We start from the raw sequence: 23,496 nt of genomic DNA on the forward strand, positions 1-23,496 counted from the left end.
CTTGGTGAGCAGAAGAGACTTCTTTAAAAACATTAAAAATCTTACTGTTCAAAAACTGTTGACTGGTAGTGTATTAATTTAGCATGTTTATATCTCCCAGTGCTCTATAACACGCTGTAGCTGCCTGTTGCATGGAGAGATGAACACGTTTTAGGCATAAATAGAATTAACTCATCTAAACTGCTAAAACATGCCAATACAATCTTGCATTTATGCATATAAAACCAAACTTGATTCATAATCATAAGATTGTCTTTGTATATTCACTAAAATCATGTCCTTCTCTTTTTCTATCATGCATGTGTCAGCTGCGAGTGACACTACTTCTTGTGTTCATTCAGCTCCTGTTTGTCAGTTTATCCTCACGCCGGACTGAATCTCTCAAACATCTCAAGAATCTCATTTATCAACATGCTGGTGGATTTTGTAAAAATATCTTATCATCTGATAACACTTGATTCAATCAAACAAAACACTGCACAAGATCCTGAAAGAGGTCGCAGAGATTTAGAATACAGGCGTGTTTTAAATAAGACTTTGATTATTTTGGAAAACCAAAAAAATATAATTAAATCTGGAGGAAAATCTGTTGCCTTCCTAATTATCTTTTTCTAAATCAGACAGTTTGGTTGCATGAGTTCGGGTGTGTCTCTCCATTTGACACTTTTAAAGTTAATTTAGGGATGCGTACATTTCCAACATAATTACTCAAACAAGTGCACAATGCAAACTAAAGGAATCATTTTTCACAAAAATGAAAAATTGCTGAAAATGTGCTCACCCTCAGGCCATTCAAGATGTAGGTGAGTTTGTTTCTTCATCAGATTTGGAGAAATGTGTCATTGTATCACTGTCTCAGCAATGGATGCTCTGCAGTGAATGGGTGCCGTCAGAATGAGAGTGCAAACAGCTGATAACTGATGGACTGGAGTGGTGTGGATTACTTGTGGATTATTGTGATGTTTTTATCAGCTGTTTGGACTCTCATTCTGACGGCACCCATTCACTGCAGAGCATCCATTGCTGAGACACTGATGCAGTGCTACATTTCTCCAAATCTGATGAAGACACAAACTCATCCTAATCTCGGAAGGCCTGAGAGTGAGCACATTTTCAGCACATTTTCATTTTTGGGTGACCTGCTCCTTTAAAAAGTCTAGTGTTGCATTCTTGATTCGCAGTATGCAGTACTCCAGTTTCCCGGAATGTTTGGATTGGCGGAGTAGCGCGTTAAGCCACGCCCCGCCGCGCTCAGTGGGCGTGGTCAGCACATGTGTCAGCAGCAGCATGAGTCAATCCAACAATCTCACCCTCATCCGCCCGGAATACTTCAAACTATCAGGAGAGACGCCCGGAATGTGTCTCCTCGCATCAGTCCTCCTCTTCATCACATCATAAAGGACACTCGCCGAATCACAGGTAACACAGGAAACAATGTTGCATTTGTCATATCGAAATCGTGTCATGAACGCGTTTGTTTGTGTCATTGCATGTCGTCTGTATGTAAACAGGCGCACATATAGATTGAGGGTCAAGGTTACTGTATGTAAAGATGATTTAATAATGCTGTCTCGTCATTTTAAGGCATGCTGTCCTCTTGTTGACCGTGTGGGTGATATATTCAGGAGATCAGATGCGGAGGAGAAGTCTCAGTGCTTTCACTGCTTTATGTTAGTGCTGGAGATGAAAAGTCTGAATATGAAGCAGATGTTGCGCTGATATGCCGTCTGTAAAACACTGAATCAGATGGATTTGCCCTGCATAATAACCCTGTTTCATCATGGATGCACAAAAGAGACAAAGTCAGGTGTTTGAGACTTTTGCTTTCACATATTTCTTTGACAATATACCAGAAAAATTGCTTGCTGCACTCAGAAATTGCTAGTAAATTCACAATTAATTACAAAGAAAAGACAAGTATTGACACATTGAATTCAACATGACAATTTCAAGTAAAAAAGAAAAAAAAAATTTTTTCTTACGTGCATAATCTTTGTTTCATTGTATTTAAACTTCGGAAGTCATTTTTAGTTTGTCAGTATTTGTTATGAATATTTTTACAACAGTAAATTAATATGTGACCTCTAAGAGTGTAAAAACGTTCACAATCTGTAATTCTGATTCTTTTTCTTCTTTTTTTTGCCAAGTGACAACACATTATTACAGTTTTACTTTAGTATTGTGGACTTTTGTCACAATTACTACAATTCAATCCCCAAAAAATAGCAATGCAATAGGAATTTAAGGAAGTTATAATTTTAAAATGATTATTAAAGGAAAATATGTTTTTTGTAACATTATTTTCACGACAATTCCGTCCCAAAAATAACAATGCAATATGATTTTAAAGTCAACATTTTAAAATTATTATTAAAGGAAAATATGTTTTTTGCAACATTATATTCTCGACAATTCCGTCCCAAAAATAACAATGCAATATGATTTTAAAGTCAACATTTTAAAATTATTATTAAAGGAAAATATGTTTTTTGCAACATTATATTCTCGACAATTCCGTCCCAAAAATAACAATGCAATATGATTTTAAAGTCAACATTTGAACATTATTATTAAAGGAAAATAGCGTAAAACCTTTCACAATCTGTCATTTCGATTCATTTTTTAGACACTGGTGAATAACACCACATTATTGCAGTTTTACTGTAGTAATGTGGTAATTTGTCAGTAACAGGTCATTTATTGTAATTATTGATTTCCAGTGTAGTCAGGTGTGTCTGCTTACTCAGTAAAAGGCAAGTATGGGCTTATGGGTGTATATAATGATATTTATGAGCAAGAGGCTTGTGAAGTTGCATCTCATGCGATGCATTGTTGGTTATTTTATTTTTATTTTTTGCTATTAAACTGGTTTTATTGCTCTGAATAAAGTCTAATTCTCTAGATTCCTGTTGTTGATGATAATAATAAAGTGAGAGGTTGGCTAGATTGAATAATGCATCCAGTCATCAGAAACAAAACTGCATTGCTCTCATGCTGTTATCATTCTAGATTGTGTCATGTAAGCGTGACAGTCAGGAGGAGATGTGATAAATTCACACTATGTCTAGTGATGCTCTTAATAAGTCGCTCATTCCAGTGAAATGAGCAAGCCGTCGTTTGCAGGAATGTTTGTATGAAATCTCTGTACTTATATGGCCTTTCCTCTGAGCTACTTTCAGCCAGATATCATCTGAGTGATGATATTTTCATGTTAACAGGTTTGTGGCAAACACACGTGATTGTATTGTTCATATGTAGGCTATCATCACCCGTGAGAGCATCTGACCTCGCAGAGAAGCTTTATCAAGGTCAACAGAGAATGCAAAGGGATTAGAGGTCGACCGATACCGATAGCTAGGTTGGACCACACTGGCCGATTCCGATTAATCAACCGATAGTTTTTAAAATGGATACTAAATGAAAACTAAAACAGTGCTTTACTATTTTTTAAAAAGCAGTAGCAGTACTGAACCATACTTTGTAAATGAATAAACATATTAATATTAATTATTATATTGATCATTAATGTTATTTCATAGTTTACTAATGTTAAAAAAAAAACTTTAAAATTTAAAAATGTAGCCTATTAAGTAATGGTAAATGTTAAAATGAACACACTACACTCTAAAAAATGCTGGGTTGTTTCAACCCAACTTTGGGTCAAATATGGACTAACCCAACCGTTGGGTTAAATTTTTACGTTAAATTTAAAAAGTTGGGTTAGTCCATATTTGACCCAAAGTTGGGTTGAAACATAGCATTTTTTAGAGTGTAGGAACAATACTTCTACAGCTTTCATTAATATTACAAATGGACTCTTACTGTTACACTCTAAAAAATGCTGGGTTAAATACAACCCAGCACTGGGTAAAATATGGACAAACCCAGCGATTGTGTTGTTTTTGACCCAGCAGATGGGTTACTGCCCAGAAGGATGGGTTAAACAAAACATTTAACCCAACTATTGGTTGAAAACAACCCAATCGCTGGGTTTGTCCATATTTAACCCAGCATTTTTTTAGAGTGTAAGTATTATCATTTAATTTCAACAGTCATGCTTAAAGATGGCCATCTTTAAATATCTACACAAGGCCATAGCATTAAAATTACATACATAGGTTATTGATATTGTATGTGTACTCTCACACTTTATTTGCTTCTATTTTAGAACACTGCATGATTATCTAATCAAAATAATAAAAAATATGTAAGTCACACACTGGGCAAAAGCGCGCAGCACTGCATCTAGGAGAAATCACACACCAGACGCGTCACGTTCACAAGCAGTGGTCTAAAACGGTTTATTTAATCACCAAACGGACATAAGTTTGCTTCAAGAATGAACAATGTGGCATAAATGAGTTTGAAGCTTATTCAGTGTGTTTGTGGCCTGATTGTACAAGACTCTGTCCCCCCTTTTGTAGACGTCCTCTTTGGCCTGACGAAGATGATGAAGTTTTGCTGTAAACCATGGCTTATCATTGTTGAATGTTAAATGAGTCCTGGTAGGGATGCACATGTCTTCACAGAAACTGATATATGATGTTACAGATTCCGTGAGCTTGTCCAGATCGTTGGTGGCTGCTTCAAAAACACTCCAATCAGTGCAGTCGAAACAGGCTTGTAATGCCCGCTCTGTTTCGTTGGTCCATCTCTTTACAGACTTTACTACAGGTTTAGCAGATTTAAGTTTATGCCTGTAAGTCGGTATAAGATGAACCAGGCAGTGGTCAGCAGAGAGCGGAGATTCGCCAGATGGATGCTAGGCAACGGCGTTCTGAACCCGCGCTTCCTGAGCTTCACGAGGACGCCGGCTCGCTTCCCCCGTCTGCGCGTACTGAAGCGCTTGATCAGCGCCGCTGCTCCGCCAACTACAACGTTCAGCAAAACGTCCGAATAAACAAAATCCGGTAGAAGATTGTGTGGTGTGTTCTGCCGAATGTTCAGCAGCTCATCCCTGGTAAAACTGATCGTGTTTGAGAAACAAAAAACAGGAAAAACTAACAAAAACAGTACAAACACTGGAGAGCCAAACACTGAGGCTGCCGTCTGCGGCACCATCGCATAGCAATTTAGCAAAAAAATTATGTAATTTAATGGAAAACTATGTAATTGGCACTCTGTTCCGCGGCAGGATTTTCTGTCGGCTGCATTTAAATGCGCGTTTGAAGTTTCCTGCTCTGTGCAGCGCGCAGTGTCACGTGTCAATACAAACAACACGTGCTGTTAGTGATTTCGCCTCTAGAGGCCGCTGTATAATGGCAGCGGACCCTTCTCAGCCACTGGACGCAACCCGGAAAAGCTATCGGCATGGATTTTTGCCGATAACCGATAGTTCCACCAATCAACTATCAGTGCCGATTAATCGGCAAAACCGATGAATCGGTCGACCTCTAAAAGGGATTTGTTAATGTTAAAATGATTATTAAAGGAAAATGTGTTTTTGTTACACTATTTTCTTGATAACTCCATTGCAAAAAAATAGCAATGCAATATGATTTTATAGGTAAAATGTTAAAATGATTATCAAAGGAAAATGTGTGTTTTTGTGACATTATTAAAGAAAAAAATGCAACACAATGGAATTTTATTGAAGTTAATGTAGGCCTATTAAATATTTATTACAGGAAAATGGGCATTTTGTGGCATTGTTTCTTGACATTTCCATCATGAAAAATAACAGTGCAATGAGATTTTAAAGGTAAAATGTTAAAATGATTATTAAAGGAAAATGTACTTTTGTCACATTATTTTCTTGACAATTCCATCCCAAAGAAATAGCGATATAATGGGATTTTTTAAAGTCAAAATGTTAAAATAATTATTAAAAGAAAATGTGTCACAATTCCATTCCCAAAAAACAGCATTGCAGCGGGATTTTTAAAAATGTACAAAATAGAAATGAAAATCATGAAGTTGACATGACAATAATCATCCTAAAAATATACTTCAGCATGATATAGTTCCCTATTTCTATCTGCTTGATTTTGGGTCAAAATATGACCTGATTTTACGATTTTGTGCGATTCACTCTTCAGAAAAAAAATGACCGCAGTAAACATTACCGAGAAATGCAAAGAAGCATTGAGTCGTATTGTTCTGTGAGTTTCCCTTCACGTGAAAGTCTTTCCTTCTTGACTGTGACCGCGTGCTGAAGACATTGGAGGGTCTGTGTGAAGGACGTTCCTGGCATTCACGCCGAGATTCCTTCGTGCATGAACGTTTGCGCAATTTGTTCTCTAAACTGCAGAAAGGGAGTGTTTTAGTCTTACCTGAGCGGCTAAATTTAAATAAAGCATCTCTCTGACTTTCCCTCGGTCAAAACAAACTGGGGTAGAAAAGGGAGAATTGAATCCGGTGCCAAAGACGCTCTGGCGCTTTTGTTGAGCGTCGCTGTGGCATAAACGCTCTTTTGTCAGCGGTAAATCCCTGCAGGACGTCCCACTGTAGCTGATGGGACAGATTCCAGCACCGGGCTGGTTTGTTTTGTGTAAGATAATCAGATAGTGAAGTGAAGATCGTGTCGAATCAGCAGATGCACAGATGGATGTACAATACACTGCAATGCTTTTTATCCAGTGAGTCAGTGAACATCCTGAAATAGACATTCAAAGTAATCTTTCAAGCACACGATTTATTAAAAAGAAGTCTCTTCTGCTCCCCAAAGCTTCATTTATTTGATCTAAAATACAGTAAAAATTGTGAAATATTATTGCAATTTCAAACAGCTGTGATCAAAGTCTTAAAGTCTTCAGTGTCACATGATCTTCAGAAGTCATTCTAACATGCTGATTTGCTGCTCGAGAAGCATTTCTGATTATTATCAGTTGAAGAAAATGGTTGTGCTGCCCAATATTTTTGTGGAAACCGTCATACATTTTATTTTTCAGGATTCACAGATGAATAGTTCAAAAGTTCAAAAGAACAGCGTTTATTTGAAATCTAAATCTTTTGTAACATTATAAATGTCTTTACGATCACTTTTGATCACTTTAATGTGTCCTTGATGAATAAAAATATTCATTTCTTTCAAAAAAAATAAAAGGAAGTCTTACTTTCCAAGGGTATTGCACATGAAAGTGCATAAATCAAATGCCTTTTATTTGGAAAATATTGATGCAAAAGGAACTTTAATTTAGCTATAATTTAAGTGATGCAGTTTTTATTTTCAAGGCTGCTAGCAGTTCACAGTTTATCCAGAAGCTTACACTAACTGTAGTTTGGTCTAATATGTTTTCTATGTGAATATCTGTTAAAATAGAATTTATTTCTGTGATCAAAGCTGAATTTTCAGCATCATTACTGCAGTCTTCAGTGTCACATGATCCTTCAGAAATCATTCTAATACACAGCAACTTTAAATTAAGTGATGCAGATTTTAGTTTTTCATCCAAAAGCTTACGTTAATTATATTTTTGGTATGACTTTCTGACCTTCTGTATTGGTGTTTGTGTGTGAGATCAATGGAATATCTCGTCTCTGTCTGTATGATTTCATTGTTTGTTGAGTTTAAGGGTGTGTTCAGTCAATGCTTTCAGCTCATGTTTACTTACGCTGATGTGGAATAGATCTGAACTTGCTTTATAAAAGACGTAATCATTGTGCATTAAAAAGAACCTTTAATCTTCACAGTTACTATAAAAGCTCCTAAGTCTATGGTTAAAATTAGTTTCGTGCCAGCGCTTGCCATTCAGAGCCTCTTTCTGCGTCTGTTGATCCCAGAACAGCTCATGCCAGGTAAGTCTAAACCAGTGTGGAGAAAGACAAGGAGAGCTCATGTTGGGTTGAGTTTTGCAAGTCTGAACTGATCATCCATTCCTCTGGATTAAAGAATGTGTTAAAGCTGCTGTTTTAGCCTTCCTTTCTGTGACACTCGGCCCTCATTTCCTCTGAATATTGGTGTTTCTGATAGATGCTCTCACCTTCCTGCATCTTCAAGCATAGTTTGGATGTTTTGTAGCATGAGAGTTTTAAGAATTATTCCTCAAATCATGTGTCTTTATGCTTGTCAGATGTTGCTTTATGTTTCACCAGCACCAAATGTGTGCTAATGACTCAGAATTTGTCTCTCTTTTATGAAAGTAGGGTTGGCCTATATTTATTTCCATATTATTCATAATCTATGTTTATTACTAGTGGTCGACCGATATATCGCCAAGGCCGATATATCGGCCGATATTTGGCATTTTTCAAATATCGGTATCGGCCGATAAGTTTTTCTGTTTCGGCGCGACGGACTTTTATTTTGACGGCGCTGAGAGCGGCAGCGCCTGAGCACACAGTGCTCACATTCTCCCTCTTGTTCGCTGTTGTCGTTAACAGCTCTGTCTAATACGGATAGAAGTCTGCCTAATAATCAGATAGAAAGGAAATTAAAATGTATACAAAGTATTATATTATTAGTAATAGAAAGGCAAACATTATAATACTTTCTCGTTTGCCGTCAGCATTCAGCAAATACGCATTCATATCATTTAAACAAATCTTTGAATCAGGGGCGATTCTAAGATTTTCGTTTTAGGGGGGCTCAGCCCCCAATGAGGGTAGAATAATAAAAAATAATAGTAAACATTATAAATAAAATAAAAAATTATTGACTAATAGGGTAAGGTGGTAAACTAAACTTATTGCATTTTGCAACTTATTGTATTTTTGCAATTTAAAAAAAACTTTGTTTACTTTATTTTTATACCAGTTTTACAAATGAGGACGTCCCCAAAGGTAGCTTTTTGGAGATTTTGTCATGTGTAGCTCACTTTTGGGTACAAATTTGTCCCCAAAATATGGTTAAGTAGGTACACACACACACACACACACACACCTGTTTGCTGTACAAACAAAATTTTACTGTTTGCATTTCTAGTACAACCCTCTTTCTTTAGCTCAAGTATGCAAAACTATTTGCCATATGCACTGTAATTAATATGTTTTATGTTAAAAGTAAAATTTTCAAATAAAAATGGCAATGGAAAACCGATTGCTCCCCCATGATATTTTGTAAACTGTCTTTATGACAAAGAACTGCACAGATGCAGATATTATAACAATCTATCGATAAACACTATATATACACTATATATATGAATATATATATATTCAAATATAATTTATATTATATATAAATATTAATATTTCATATATAAACAAAACATATTTTCTTAAATATATAAATGCATGTGTGTGTATTTATATATACATAATAAATATATAACAAAGGAATTAAAATGTATACAAAAAGTATTATAACGATTGCTTTTATATTGTTAGTAATTGAAAGTCAAACATTATAATACTTTCTTGTTTACCGTCAGCATTCAGCAAATACGCATTTATATAATTTAAACAAATCTTTGAATGACTAATGAACATCTAATTTCAAAAACCTTGCAAACTTGGTCGAATCCAGCTGTGAGATCTTGTGAAGTGTGCATTTGTATCCTGCATGATCGCGTGTTCTGTGCGTGACGGTCGGTCCGTGCGAATTGATTGCTGACAGGAGGAGAGTTCTGCTTCACTGAAGACACGCGATCGTAAACTCGTGATTTCAAATTATGCTGCCCTTTATGCATTTGCTCACTGTCATATTCATGTCATTTTCACTGTGCTGTATGTAAAATGAGTGTTACCTTGGCTTTATTTGAAAAAGTATGATTCCCAATGCACACAAACTTCCCAGAATACTGAGTGCCCTGTTGCTTACAGTGTTTACTTCCTTTTTAATCATATTTTTATTAAATATTTATTTATTTGTGAAAAATACTTTGCCATCTTAAGTAAAAGTATGTTTATTTTACACATTTATTTTTTAATCCATTTTCAAATGATTTCAAATTTCTTGAATATTAATTAAAATAAATAAAATGATATCGGCTTTTTATCGGCCACCCTGCTTTCCAAGATATCGGCATCGGTATCGGCTGTCAAAAAACCCATATCGGTCAACCACTATTTATTACGATATTAATTTCATACCATTAATATGCAAAAATGCATTCTACATGTTTGTTAGACCTTGAAAATTAATGTAAACTTCACGGAGTCGGCTAACTTTTCATTTAGGGCTCCATGAAATTAGTTTTTTTATTTATTTTTGTATTTGTATTTGTATTTATTTATTAATTATTTATTTACTTTTTTATTTATTTTTCTAAATTCTTTTTTCCGTTTTATTTTTCCTGGATTCTGTGTTTTATGTTTTAACATGAATTTTTCATCGAAAATGGTGTCTAAAGAAATTAGTTCTTTAGACTTTAGCAATTTAATGACGCTTTTAAAATGTAATCACATGAAATAAAATATAACAATTTACAATAAATAAAATACTATTATTAAATTTTTAGTTTTTTGTCAAAAAAGGTTCTGCACAACTTGTATAAATTAAAACAGATAAAAAAGATCTTGGTTTTATGATATTTTGTATAATAATAATAATAATATTCAATTTATTAAAACATAACAACTATTATTGTTGTTGTTGTTGTTATTATCATCAACAACAGTTTTAATTTCTACTGTATGCAAGCTCTATTGTACCACACCTTATTAATAATAATAAATTAATGTAACATGTAATTTAATTATTGTTATTATTATTATGAACATCATAAGATATTTTTCATCTGTTTAAATTTATATGGTATAGAAGTTCTGTTGCACAGCACTTAGGCTATTTTATTATAATAATAATAATAATAATAATAATAATAATAATGTCAATTTAAAAAAAAAAGTATTATTATTGGTATTAATATTATTATTATTGTTATTATTAGGAATATCATAAAGATATTTTTCATCCAATTTAATTTATACAGTATAAAGTATTTTTACAGTATTTATACAGAATTTATACAGTATAAGTTCTTTTCCGCAGCACCTCATTTTATGATAACAATATAAAAAAATAATTGTGTTTATTGTAAATTGTGTAATTATTATTATTATTATTATTATTATTGCTTTGAGAAGTACTTTTTGCTGTACAGTAGGGTTGTGACCCCCCATCACCGTGGGGGCAGGGGCATTCCCTCTTTTCCTCGCTTTCCTTCACTTTTAAAGAGCTTGCAAAAACGGCGTGCGCATTTTACTTTAACTTTCAAATAGCGGTAATTCGGAGTAAAGCAATTGTTCGTTTTTAGTTTGTTTAAATTGTCCCTCTTTTCCTCGCTTTCCTTCGCTTTTAAATAGCTTAAAAGCTTAACAACGGTATCATCGTCAGCACCGTCTATCGCGGCAAGCCTACTGTACAGTAGTTATATAATTCTGTCACAATTTCTTCAAGTTAAACCAAACTTACTGTATATTTGGCAGGTTGTAGAGAAGAGATTAGATTTTTTAAGTGAATCTAAATAAAACTATTAGTATTATGTGTTTAATTAAATTCTCTGCTTTTTACTTTCGTAGCACCTCCCTCGATCTTCATCTTCATCATCATCATCATGTCTGGGAAGTCAGATGGCGCGCAGAAGAAGTGGGCAGCTGTGCGAGGTCGACTGGGCTCGTCTCAGGACTCGGACGGCTCGCAGGAGGCCAACCTGGAGAACGCAGACGCCGAGCTGTGCATCCGTCTGCTGCAGGTGCCCACTGTGGTCAACTACTCGGGCCTGAAGAAGCGTCTGGAGAAGAGCGACCAGGCCTGGATGGTGCAGTTCCTGGAGCTCTCGGGCCTCGACCTGCTGCTGGAGGCCCTGGACCGTCTGTCGGGACGCGGCTGCTCTCGAATCGCAGACACTCTGCTGCAGCTGACGTGTGTGAACTGTGTGAGAGCCGTGATGAACTCGTCTGCCGGGATTCACTTCATCGTGGATAATGAGGGATATGTGCGCAAGCTGTCACAGGGTAGAGACGCTCTTACTGTCTTATTTCAACTAGGGCTGGGACAGTAAATCGATGCATCGCGATTCGTGGATCGATTCTGAGATTTTCGGAATGCATCGTGATTCTCTCTGGAATTGATTCTGAGCTTAGTTTTTAACAGCAGATGGCGCTCTAGGCTAGTTTTTAACCGCACACTCAAATGCTCACGAAGAAGAGCGCTTGTGCGTTCGGTTGAGTAATGTAAGTGTTTAAATGTACTTGCACATCGGCTTTTATGCTTTTATGATGCGAGATTAATGTAAACACAGCCCACTGTGAACATCCTTGTAATTCGCTTAAACCTTTTCGAACTTTATGAACGATTATTTTAGGTTAAAATGGTGCGTGTGTAAGGAACTGGAAGCAAGCAGAATACGGCTGTTTCTAAAGTACGCAGCGCCATCTGCTGTTAAAAACTAAGCTCAGAATCGATTCAAGAGAGAATCGCGATGCCTTCCGAAATCTCCGAATCGATCCACGAATCGCGATGCATCGATTTATTGTCCCAGCCCTACTTCCATTGCATTCAGGGTACATATTTAACTAGATGCGAGATTAATGTAAACACAGCCCACTGTGAAAATCCTTGTAATTCGCTTAAACCTTTTCGAACTTTATGAACGATTATTTTAGGTTAAAATGGTGCGTGTGTAAGGAACTGGAAGCAAGCAGAATACGGCTGTTTCTAAAGTACGCAGCGCCATCTGCTGTTAAAAACTAAGCTCAGAATCGATTCAAGAGAGAATCGCGATGCCTTCGGAAAATCTCAGAATCGATGCAGAATCATTTCTCGATTCGTGATGCATCGATTTATTGTCCCAGCCCTAATTTCAACCCTATAAGTCCTACTGTATCATATTTCATATGCAAAAGCCTCTAGCAAAATATCGCGTATTTTTGCTTAGTTTGAGTCTCTGAATAAAATTTAGTTGTTTTTTCCTCCATATTCTCACTATATCAGACTATATGAGCCATAAAAGCCTGATGCATCAAAAATAATACTCATTAAAAAACACATATGCAAACTAAAAATTTTTTTTTTGCATATTTTTTCCAAAGTGTCAATAATCCGTTCCATTTTTTAAAAAAAAGGTCATTTCAATGGAATGTTTTATAGTCAGAATTAATTACTTTTAATCTCATAATTTTGACTTTCTATCTCATAATTTTGACCTTTTTATCTCATAATTGACTTATGTCATAATTTTGACTTTCTATCTCATAATTCTGACTTTTTATCTCATAATTCACTTATGAGATAGAAAGTCAAAATTATAACAAGTCAATTATGAGATAAAAAGTCAGAATTATGGGATAGAAAGTCAAAATTATGACAAGTCAATTATGAGATAAAAAGTCAGAATTATGAGATAGAAAGTCAAACTTACAAGATAGAAAGTCATAATTATGTCAGAATTTTCACTTACTATCTCATAATTGACATTTTATCTCATAATTATGACTTTTTATCTCATCCACTTAAGTAATAATTTTGACTTTGTCTAATAATTGACTTTTATCCGAAAAGTTTGACTTTTTACCTCAAAATTATGACTTTTTGTCTCATAATTATGACTTTATCTCATAATTCACTTGTCATGATTTTGACTGTCCCATAGCTATGACTTTTTACCTCAAAATGGACAGTGCCATAAATATGACTTTTTATGTCATAATTATGACTTTTATATTAGAATTATGGCTTACTATGTCATAATTTCAACTTTTCATCTCAACATTATGACCCCTAAAAGCTAAATAAAGTATGATACTCAACAAAAAACACATGCAAATTTTTTTTTACTTTTTTTTTATTTTTTTTTTTATATATATATACTGTATATTTTGTCTAAGAGTTCAAATAAACTGTTAAATAAAAAAATATGCACTATAGTTTCATTTGTCAGGCTTTACAGGGATAGAGGAATAGTTCACCCAAAAATCATTTACTCACCCTCATGTCATTCCAAACCCGCATTAATTTCTTTCACGCTTCTCTTTTGATGATGCAAAAACACGCCCGTCGAAGTCATGCAATCGCTGTTTCTACATCCGAAAGAAGGATTTGGCCGAACTGCTCCTTTAAAACTGTGCACTGTCCAGTAGACAAGATAAATTCAGAAAACACGCATTCCTCCAAAGCATTGCTCACAGTATCTGCATTGCTCAATCTTCACACCTATCACATGCTTTGGCTGTTTTTTTAACCATCAGAAGTACAAAGTTAACATTACGTCTCCCAAAAATTAGCTGCTAACACATCCTAAAAGTGAAGAGGGACAAAACGATGGGGGAGGAAGCTAAAAACACTGTCTTTCCTTTCCCTTTCCCTCCAGCTTTGGACACATCTAACACCATGGTGAAGAAGCAGGTGTTTGAGCTGCTGGCGGCCCTCAGCATGTTCTCTTCTGAGGGTCACAGACTCGCTTTAGACTCTCTGGACCATTACAAGGCAAGTGTTCATATGATTTATATGATTGTATGATTCATGCTCCTCCATCTGGATGAGTTAAGGGATTGATATCAGGTCAGAAAGCGAGTTTAAGTGTCTTTTACACCTGGTGATCTGAAGTGCTCAGCTGAGACGGATAACATGCGTGTGACCGTTTGTGATGGATTTCTTCTCTTAATATATCAGTGTGTGACTGCATGTGGGTAAAAACACAAAACTTCACACACTGTAGCTTCTAAATAGACTGAGGAATTTTATTATTTCTGCCAAAGTGACATTTTGCACTGAAATAAAAAAAAAAGATTTTCTGAAAAGACGATTTTCTTTCTGTATTTTTGTCTGGTTTTCCAGTACAGATATCTAAACATTCTTAAAGCAAGATACATTTACTTTATTTTTTTTAATTGCTTGCTGGCATATTTATTTATTTGCTTGCTTACTTATATTTACTTAGATTTTAAGAAAAAAAGAATCTTTGTTTTCATGAATATTTTCTTTCTTACCCAGTTGGCAGATATTATGATTTTTAATTTATTTATTTACTTATATATTTGTTTATTTGTGTACATATCTCTTTACTTATTTACTTGCCTATTTACATATTTTTTACATATCTACCTATTATTTATTTATGTACTAGATTTAATTATGTCTGTAATGTACTAATGAGATTTTAAGAAAAAAATCTTGTTAGTCTTGTTTTGTTGAATTGTTTATTTGGCAGATATTTTTCTTGTTTTAAGCTTTAAACTCACTTATATTTATTTAATTAATTAATTATTTATTTATTTTAATATCTTGTCATTTACCTTCTCAAGTAAATGTGCCTTGATTTAAGAATGTTTAGGTACTTGTTATTGAAAAAAGACAAAAATACTAAGAAAATTAGTTGTGGTAGTTATATTAACTGAACTTAAACCAGAGATATTCTGTGAAATCTTATGCATGCATATTTTATCAAATTTTCAATTGGACAGTTATTTTCTTTTTTAAAGCGCAAAGGTTGAATGACAGGGCTTGCATGTTAAAATAAGCTCAATATAAAGTCTGCATGACGTTAGTGTTGATGCGAGTGTTGTGTTTGTCTAACAGTCTGTGAAGACGCAGCAGTATCGATTCAGTGTGATTATGAATGAACTCCAATCCACTGATAATGTGCCTTACATGGTGACACTTCTGAGTGTCATAAACGCCCTGATCTTCAGCGCCGACGACCTGCGCCAGAGAGACAAGATGCGCAAGGAGTTCATTGGTACGTCAAACCTAGATACATAGTACATTAAACTTCTATTTACTGTATACTGCAGAAAACTATGAGTAGCATGCAAGTATGCTGTTTAGAACACAGATTTTATTCCAAATACAGCTTTTATAGAATACTAGCATACTACATACTGCACAGTGTACACTGAATAATGCCTACTGGTTATTAAAAATAGCATGTGAAATAGCAGGCAATATGCAACCATTTAGAAGTTAGTATGCTTTTATTTTCATCGAATATAGAATACTGGCATACTACTTACTACATACTGCACAGTGTACACTGAATGCTGCTTGCTATTTATTAAAAATAGTATATGAAACAGCATGCAATGTGCAACTATTGAGACAATAGTATGCTTTAATTTAGTGTTATTTCTGTAAATTGCAGTGTGATCACATGAGTAAAACTGTTCAAGACATGCCCTTAGCATGCAATATAGAATACTTGCATACTACTTACTGCATATTGCACAGTATACACTGAATGCTACCTGCTGTTTATTAAAAATAGCATGTGAAACATCATGCAGTGTGCAACCATTCAGACAGTAGTATGCTATAATTTTGTGTTTATTTAGAGTTTTTTCCTGGAAAATAAATTAGTTTTTTTTTTAAATGTAAATTGCAGTCTGATCACATAATGCGTAAAGAAAGTGTTAACTCTTGTTTCTTATTGTATATAGCACATTTTGATCAATTTAGTAGGTAATCTAGGTGTGCAACCTATTGTGCATGATATTCATATTGCATACTTCAAAAATAGTATGAGTAGCATGCAATTATGCTATTTTGAACACAGCCCTTATTAATAAAATCTAAAATAGTACCTCAATGATACTAAAATAACACATCTGTATATTGCACATTTGGACTATAGGTCATCTGAACTGTGCACAATATGCATACTGCAAAACTAGTATGAGTAGTGTGGTTAGTATGCAGTTGCTAACAGAAGTGATCAGGTCTTAATTGCATTCACCTGTTTGTCACTCAAGCACACGCCTCCTGTTTTGTGCTTTAACACAACTGAGCTTTCCAACAGAGCGCTAGATGTTTTTGAGCATTGTTTATGGTATATTCATGGACTTTGTTTATTTTCATCTACCAGGATTACAGCTGCTTTATTTCTGTAAATTGCAGTGTGATCACATAATGAGTAAAAAAAAAACTGTTGTAAAATGTTGTGGCTTACTGTATTTTGCACATTTTGACTGATTTAGTAGATGCAAAAATAGTATGAGTAGTATGGAAGAATGCTATTTTGAAAACAGTCCTTAATCAAAACATGCCCTTAGCATGGAATACTAGCATACTATTTACTGCATACTGCACAGTGTACACTGAATGCTGCCTGCTATTTATTAAAAATAGTGTATGAAATAACATGCAATGTGCAACTATTGAGACAGTAGTATGCTTTAATTTAGTGTTATTTCTGTAAATTGCAGTCTGATCACATGAGTAAAACTGTTCAAGACATGCCCTTAGCATGCAATATAGAATACTTGCATACTACTTACTGCATATTGCACAGTATACACTGAATGCTACCTGCTGTTTATTAAAAATAGCATGTGAAACATCATGCAGTGTGCAACCATTCAGACAGTAGTATGCTATAATTTTGTGTTTATTTAGAGTTTTTTCCTGGAAAATAAATTAGTTTTTTTTTTAAATGTAAATTGCAGTCTGATCACATAATGAGTAAAGAAAGTGTTAACTCTTGTTTCTTATTGTATATAGCACATTTTGATCAATTTAGTAGGTAATCTAGGTGTGCAACCTATTGTGCATGATATTAAATGTAAATTGCAGTCTGATCACATAATGCGTAAAGAAAGTGTTAACTCTTGTTTCTTATTGTATATAGCACATTTTGACCAATTTAGTAGGTAATCTAGGTGTGCAACCTATTGTGCATGATATTCATATTGCATACTTCAAAAATAGTATGAGTAGCATGCAATTATGCTATTTTGAACACAGCCCTTATTAATAAAATCTAAAATAGTACCTCAATGATACTAAAATAACACATCTGTATATTGCACATTTGGACTATAGGTCATCTGAACTGTGCACAATATGCATACTGCAAAACTAGTATGAGTAGTGTGGTTAGTATGCAGTTGCTAACAGAAGTGATCAGGTCTTAATTGCATTCACCTGTTTGTCACTCAAGCACACGCCTCCTGTTTTGTGCTTTAACACAACTGAGCTTTCCAACAGAGCGCTAGATGTTTTTGAGCATTGTTTATGGTATATTCATGGACTTTGTTTATTTTCATCTACCAGGATTACAGCTGCTTCACCTGCTGCCGAAGTTAAGGCGAGTTTGTTTAATTCATTGAAATGTGCAACTGTGCACAGAAAAACAAAGTAGAAGTGCACACCGAGCAAAGGAAATTTGCAATAAAGCTCAAGTTGGAATGCTCAGTTAGTGTGTGTGTGTGTTATAGAGAAGAAGATGATGAAGACTTGATCATCCAGTGTGAGGCGTTTGAAGAGGCTATGGCTGAGGATGAGGACGAGCTCCTGAGGCTTTATGGAGGAATTGACATGAGCAACCATCAGCAAGTCTTCACATCTCTGTTTAACAAGGTGAGCAGCAAGGGATCAGCCATAATGCCAAAAATATTATTATTATATGATTTTTCCCCCCATATTCTATCAATAGTGGTTTGGGGAAGGAAATGCTTTCCCAATGTTTGTCTGACCTGGAGAATGAATGTAAACATAACTTGTTTGTTCACAACCTTTAAATTTAGTGCTGCATGAAATGCATTTTATGTTTCCCTAAATTCTGCATTTTTCACTTTATATTTTCTGCTTTCTGTGTCTTATGATTTAATACAAATGTATCATCAAATCTAATCAAATGAAAAAAAAAAAAAAATTAATTTACAACAAAACATTGCTTTTTTTTTTTTTCCAAATAAGATGCTGCATAACAGAACTGTATGAATTAAGACACGAATGAAAAAATATCCTGGTTGTGTGATAATTCCTTAAAAATAAAAATATTATTATTGTTCCTTTAAGAAGTGGGTCAGACAAGACATCCCATTTAATTAAATTTACAAAAGTTATTTTATATACATAGATTCTAGAAAGTATAATAAATGCAAATAGTGTTTACTTTAATGTTTCAAATAACTTTTGTAGAAAAAAAAGTCAGCAAAGCTCCTGAGAAACTCTGCTCAAGTGCACCGAGGGCGAAAGCTGCTTTAAACGCAAAGGATGCTCCCACCAAATGTTGATTTCATTTAGTTAATAGAAGTTAATTGATAAAGAAAATCTATTTATGACAGCGTCCTCATTTTACAGCATTTTTACACAAGTGCCTCAAACTTCTCACAGTACTGTAGCTTTGCAGGAGGTTTCTTGAAGCGTCTTGGAGACGTTCCCACAGTTCTTCTGGGTTTAGTCCGTCTCAGTTTGTTCGGTTTCTTCAGGTTTATTTGACCCTCTAACTCTAGCACTCTCTATTCTAATTCTATTCTTTAAAAATTTGCCCCTTTTAGACTTGCACTCTATTCATTTACTAACTGCTTGTTTTCTTTATTTGAAAAAAACTAACACTAGCTTCTCTATTCTTTTGTATTCTATCTGTTTTCTTTTTATTTATTATACAATTAACAAAAAGCAAAAAAAGGCCTCTAACACTAGCTTGCTCTATTCTGTCTGTTTTCTTTTTATTTATTATATAATTTAAAAAAAACTTGCTGCGTTAAGTTAACTGAGGCTTGTTATAGCACTTGCATATCATTGCTCTTTTGTTGATTTTAATTGCTTCCGTTGTCCTCATTTGTAAGTCGCTTTGGATAAAAGCATCTGCTAAATGACTAAATGTAAATGTCATTCCAGACAGACTGATGATGATGATCAGATCTCTGTGTGGAGCAAACAAAAATCTCACTGCATTATTACAATTAATGGCAAAATGAATGTTTGGAAATGTAAACTGATATTTCCTACTCACACACTACAGCAAAAGATAGAAATAACTGACTTAAAACCATTTTTTAGCTGGTGAGAAGAATACTAGTGTTCTAATCATTTTGGCCACCACTGTATATTTTAGTACACAACAGTACAGATAAATTCTGTCGTGGTCATGGCTCATCTTTCAGATCTGCGGTGATCTCTCTGTGTTCTTCGGCTCGTGTGGTGTGTTTGCAGGTGAGCATCTTCCCGTCGTCTCTGCGGCTGTTGTCCGTCTTACAGGCGCTGCTGCTGCTGGGTCCCGAGCGAGCGGATATCTGGCAGGCGCTGGATGCGCTCGCTAACCGAGCCGTACTTGATCGCTCAGAGCTGTGAGTTTCTCTCTGCGTTCCACTCTGTTTCTCATAGAATGGATTCGGTTTGAAACACTGGCCCCTTTAATATCAATGCTTTGACGGTGAATAGTTGTCTGTCCTACTTTTACTTTACTTTACTTTTAGTCATTTAGCAGACGCTTTTATCCAAAGCTCCACACAGTGGAGATCCTACTGCGGAGATCACAACAATCTAACATAGTACATTATTCTCAAATGTTGAAAAGTTGTGGCTAGCTGTCAATATTACAGATCCTATTTTTTTTTTTTTAACTAAGGGGCACAATCACTCACTAAGGAAGTTTATTTATTTTTTTGGATTACAATATTCTGTGGCATTACTATGACATACAGCAATAATTCAATACCATGGTATTTATTTATTTATTTGTACTTATTTACTTGCTTTGTTTACTTATTTTTATTTATGGTCTTATATTTATTTACTTACTCATGCATCACTTTCTTGCTTATTTACTTTTTTTTACTTATTTACTTATTTGTTTGTATATCTACTTTCTTGTTTGCATATATTTACTTTATTTACTTTTTACCTATAATGTACTTATGCTTTCTTATTTACATTTATTTAATTTAATTGCTTATTTAATTTTAGTCTTATTTCCTCATACATTTACTTGCTTATTTACTTTTTTGTTATATTTACATATATTTATTCACTTGTTTACTTTACTTACTTATGTACCTATATATTAACTTTATTTACTTGTATACTTGATTATTTTCTTGTTGTCTTTTATATTTGCTTGCTTATTTATGTATATCGATTACTTATTTACTTAATTTATTATTTATGTAATAATTAACGGCTTGCCGTGCATTAAAGGATTTTAAGTGCACGACGTGGAGGCCAAGAACCACCCGACGCGAAACAGAGAGAGAGATGACCGTTGTGTGTGCTTTACCTGCATCTCTACAAACAATTAATTACTTCATAAACAGCCGATTTTACCATCTCGCTGTTAAGGAATATAATGTAGCGATGTAGTATCTAGGCCTTTTTATTAATAAATATCACGGGGAAGCTTTGACAACAAGTTTGTGTGTGCGATCTCTCTGTCTCTGTCTCTGTGTGCGCAAGTGTTGTGTGTTTTGTGTGCATCAATTAAAGCAGCGCATTAATATAGAACGGTGATTAAACTGACTTGGAACTACCTGTGCATTAAACGGTTTTAATGCATACCTGCCAGCCAATCAGAATCCAGTATACAGACAGACCATGGAATAATTATATATAATCTATTTACCAATATATTAACTTCAGTTATGTACTTATTTACTTATTAATTCACTTTAATTTATTTAAGCTTGTTTGTTTATTTATTTAATTGTTTTTATTTATGGTCCTATGCTTATTTACTTGCTTGCTTCAAACTTGCTAATTTATTTTTTTTACTTCATTGTTTATTTTCTTTTATATTAATTTGCTTATGTACATTTATTTATTTACTTTACACTTATTTACTTCATTGACTTACATACTTATTTGCATTTTTATTTCAATTATTTACTTGCTAATTAATTTATTTCCTTTTAAATTTGATTTTTAAACAAATAAATGTATAAGGAAAAAATTTGAATTAATCACTAAATTATGCTAATATTTACTTTTTATATTAATTTGCTTATGTACATTTATTTATTTACTTAACTTTACACTTATTTACTTTATTGACTTACATACTTATTTGCATTTTTATTTCAATTTGCTTGCTAATTAATTTATTTCTTTTTAAATTAGATTTTTAAACAAATAAATGTATAAGGAAAAAATTTGAATTAATCACTAAATTATGCTAATATTTACTTGGAAGTTACTTATTTCCTTGTGTGTTTATTTATGTTTATTGTTTGTTTGTAAGATTTCATGTTGCCTGTACACTCTTAAAAATAAAGGTGCTTCACGATGCCATAGAAGAACCTTTTTGTCTAAATGGTTCCATAAAGAACCTTTAACATCTGAAGAACCTTTCTGTTTCACAAAAGCTTCTTTGTGGCGAAAGAAGGTTCTTCAGATTATAAAAAGGTAAGAAAGAGAGGGTTCTTTGACTGAATGGTTCTTTGCAGAACCAGAAATGGTTCTTCTATGGCATTCCTGTGAAGAACGTTTTGAAGCACCTTTATTTTTAAGAGTGTAATGTACTGAAATGTGATGGTTTCACAAAGTGATTTTTCCTCTCTCTCTGTGGGTTCAGCTGAGATGGACTCGTGTGAGAAGATCCTGCAGCGTCTCGTCTTCACTAAGGAATCGTCCGAAGGCTCTTATGAGGTCGACGGTTACGAATCCAAAAGAAAGAATCAAGCCGTACAGACGGAGACCAAAGACGATAAACTGGAGTGTTCCTGCAAACCAGCCAAAAACCAGGAACCTCCGCGCAACTCCACAAAGACTGGACCTGCTTCTCCTCCTCCTCCTCCTTTACCAGGAAAGGGAGCTCTTCCTCCTCCTCCTCTGCCCAGCATGGCTTCTCCTCCCATCTCAGCAGTGCCTCTCAAAACAGGAGCTGGACCTCCTCCTCCACCTCCTCCTCTTCCAGGAATGGGTGCTCTTCCTCCTCCTCCTCCTCCTCCTCCTCTGCCAGGAATGGAAGTTCTTCCTCCTCCTCCTCTGCCAGGAATGGGAGTTCTTCCTCCTCCTCCTCCTCCTCCTCCTCCTCCAGGAGCAGGTGATGTGATCGTGGCTCGGACGTATTACCCGGTTATCCAGTGTTACTCGGCGCCGGTGAGGAGCGGCCCGCATCCCACGCTCCGGATGAAGAAACTCAACTGGCAGAAGCTGAACTCCAGAGCTGTCACCAGTGAGATCCGTGAGGAACGCTTCCATTCCCAGTAGGGCTGCACGATAAATCGCATGCGATTAGTCATGCACATCTCGTCAGTAAAGCCGGTTCTGTGATTAGTAGTAAATCTCCAGCACGTGCTTTCAGATGGAGCAGCATTTACTACACCGAGCCGTAGTTCACTGACAAGCTACGCAATATTGCGTTCATTATCGCAGACGATTTAATCACGCGATAACATAGGCGTGGGGGTGCTGAGGGTGCTGCAGCACCTCCTGTTTTTTCTGTGGGCAACTGTTTAACTGTTGGGAATAAAAAAATTTAAAAAATCGAAGTGTCTATTTTACACTAAGTGTAAATAGCCCGCCTTGTTGGAAGAGGCTATTTACACTAACGCCACTCACCAACGTGTGATTGGGCTAGTCAACCTTACAAAAGACGGCCATCAGTCGTCAGATTCAGTAGCGTAGATGGTAAAGCATGTGTCATACTCTTTTTGACGCGATCGATCCGGGTTCGAATCTGCCTTTTGGCAAACTTTTTTCTCCCTTTTCAAATTTCAAATCACATCAGAAAAGCATTTATTTTTAATAAAAATGAAGGAAATAATCAAAAAGTTGAAAATAAAGTATCGGGTTGGGTTAGGGTAGGTGTAGGGAGGGCTTTTGTCCCAGTAAGGTGACATCCATTTAATAATTTGAATTAAAATTCTAATTTACACTAAGTTATTATTGCATACTGTTTTATAATGTATTACAATGCTGAGGTGCAGATAATTGCCACTATTTGCAATAAGTAATTA

General features: G+C 34.9%; 1 protein-coding gene across 1 annotated transcript in view; it reads left to right on the forward strand.

Moving 5' to 3' along the window:
* Positions 1 to 7,687: 7,687 nt before the first annotated feature.
* inf2 (inverted formin 2) overlaps positions 7,688 to 23,496 on the forward strand; it is a gene marked incomplete at its 3' end in the record, with an annotated part of 25,026 nt that continues 9,217 nt past the window's right edge. The window contains 10 exon segments of the mRNA XM_016559229.1: positions 7,688 to 7,737; positions 11,404 to 11,838; positions 14,193 to 14,308; positions 15,401 to 15,560; positions 17,870 to 17,903; positions 18,034 to 18,175; positions 19,757 to 19,873; positions 19,875 to 19,890; positions 22,110 to 22,331; positions 22,365 to 22,712. Of these exon segments, the coding sequence (XP_016414715.1) occupies positions 7,731 to 7,737; positions 11,404 to 11,838; positions 14,193 to 14,308; positions 15,401 to 15,560; positions 17,870 to 17,903; positions 18,034 to 18,175; positions 19,757 to 19,873; positions 19,875 to 19,890; positions 22,110 to 22,331; positions 22,365 to 22,712 (1,597 nt within the window).

Source organism: Sinocyclocheilus rhinocerous, unplaced genomic scaffold (assembly GCF_001515625.1).
Source record: "Sinocyclocheilus rhinocerous isolate Xijiao unplaced genomic scaffold, SAMN03320098_v1.1 scaffold2213, whole genome shotgun sequence".
Classification (NCBI taxonomy): domain Eukaryota; kingdom Metazoa; phylum Chordata; class Actinopteri; order Cypriniformes; family Cyprinidae; genus Sinocyclocheilus; species Sinocyclocheilus rhinocerous.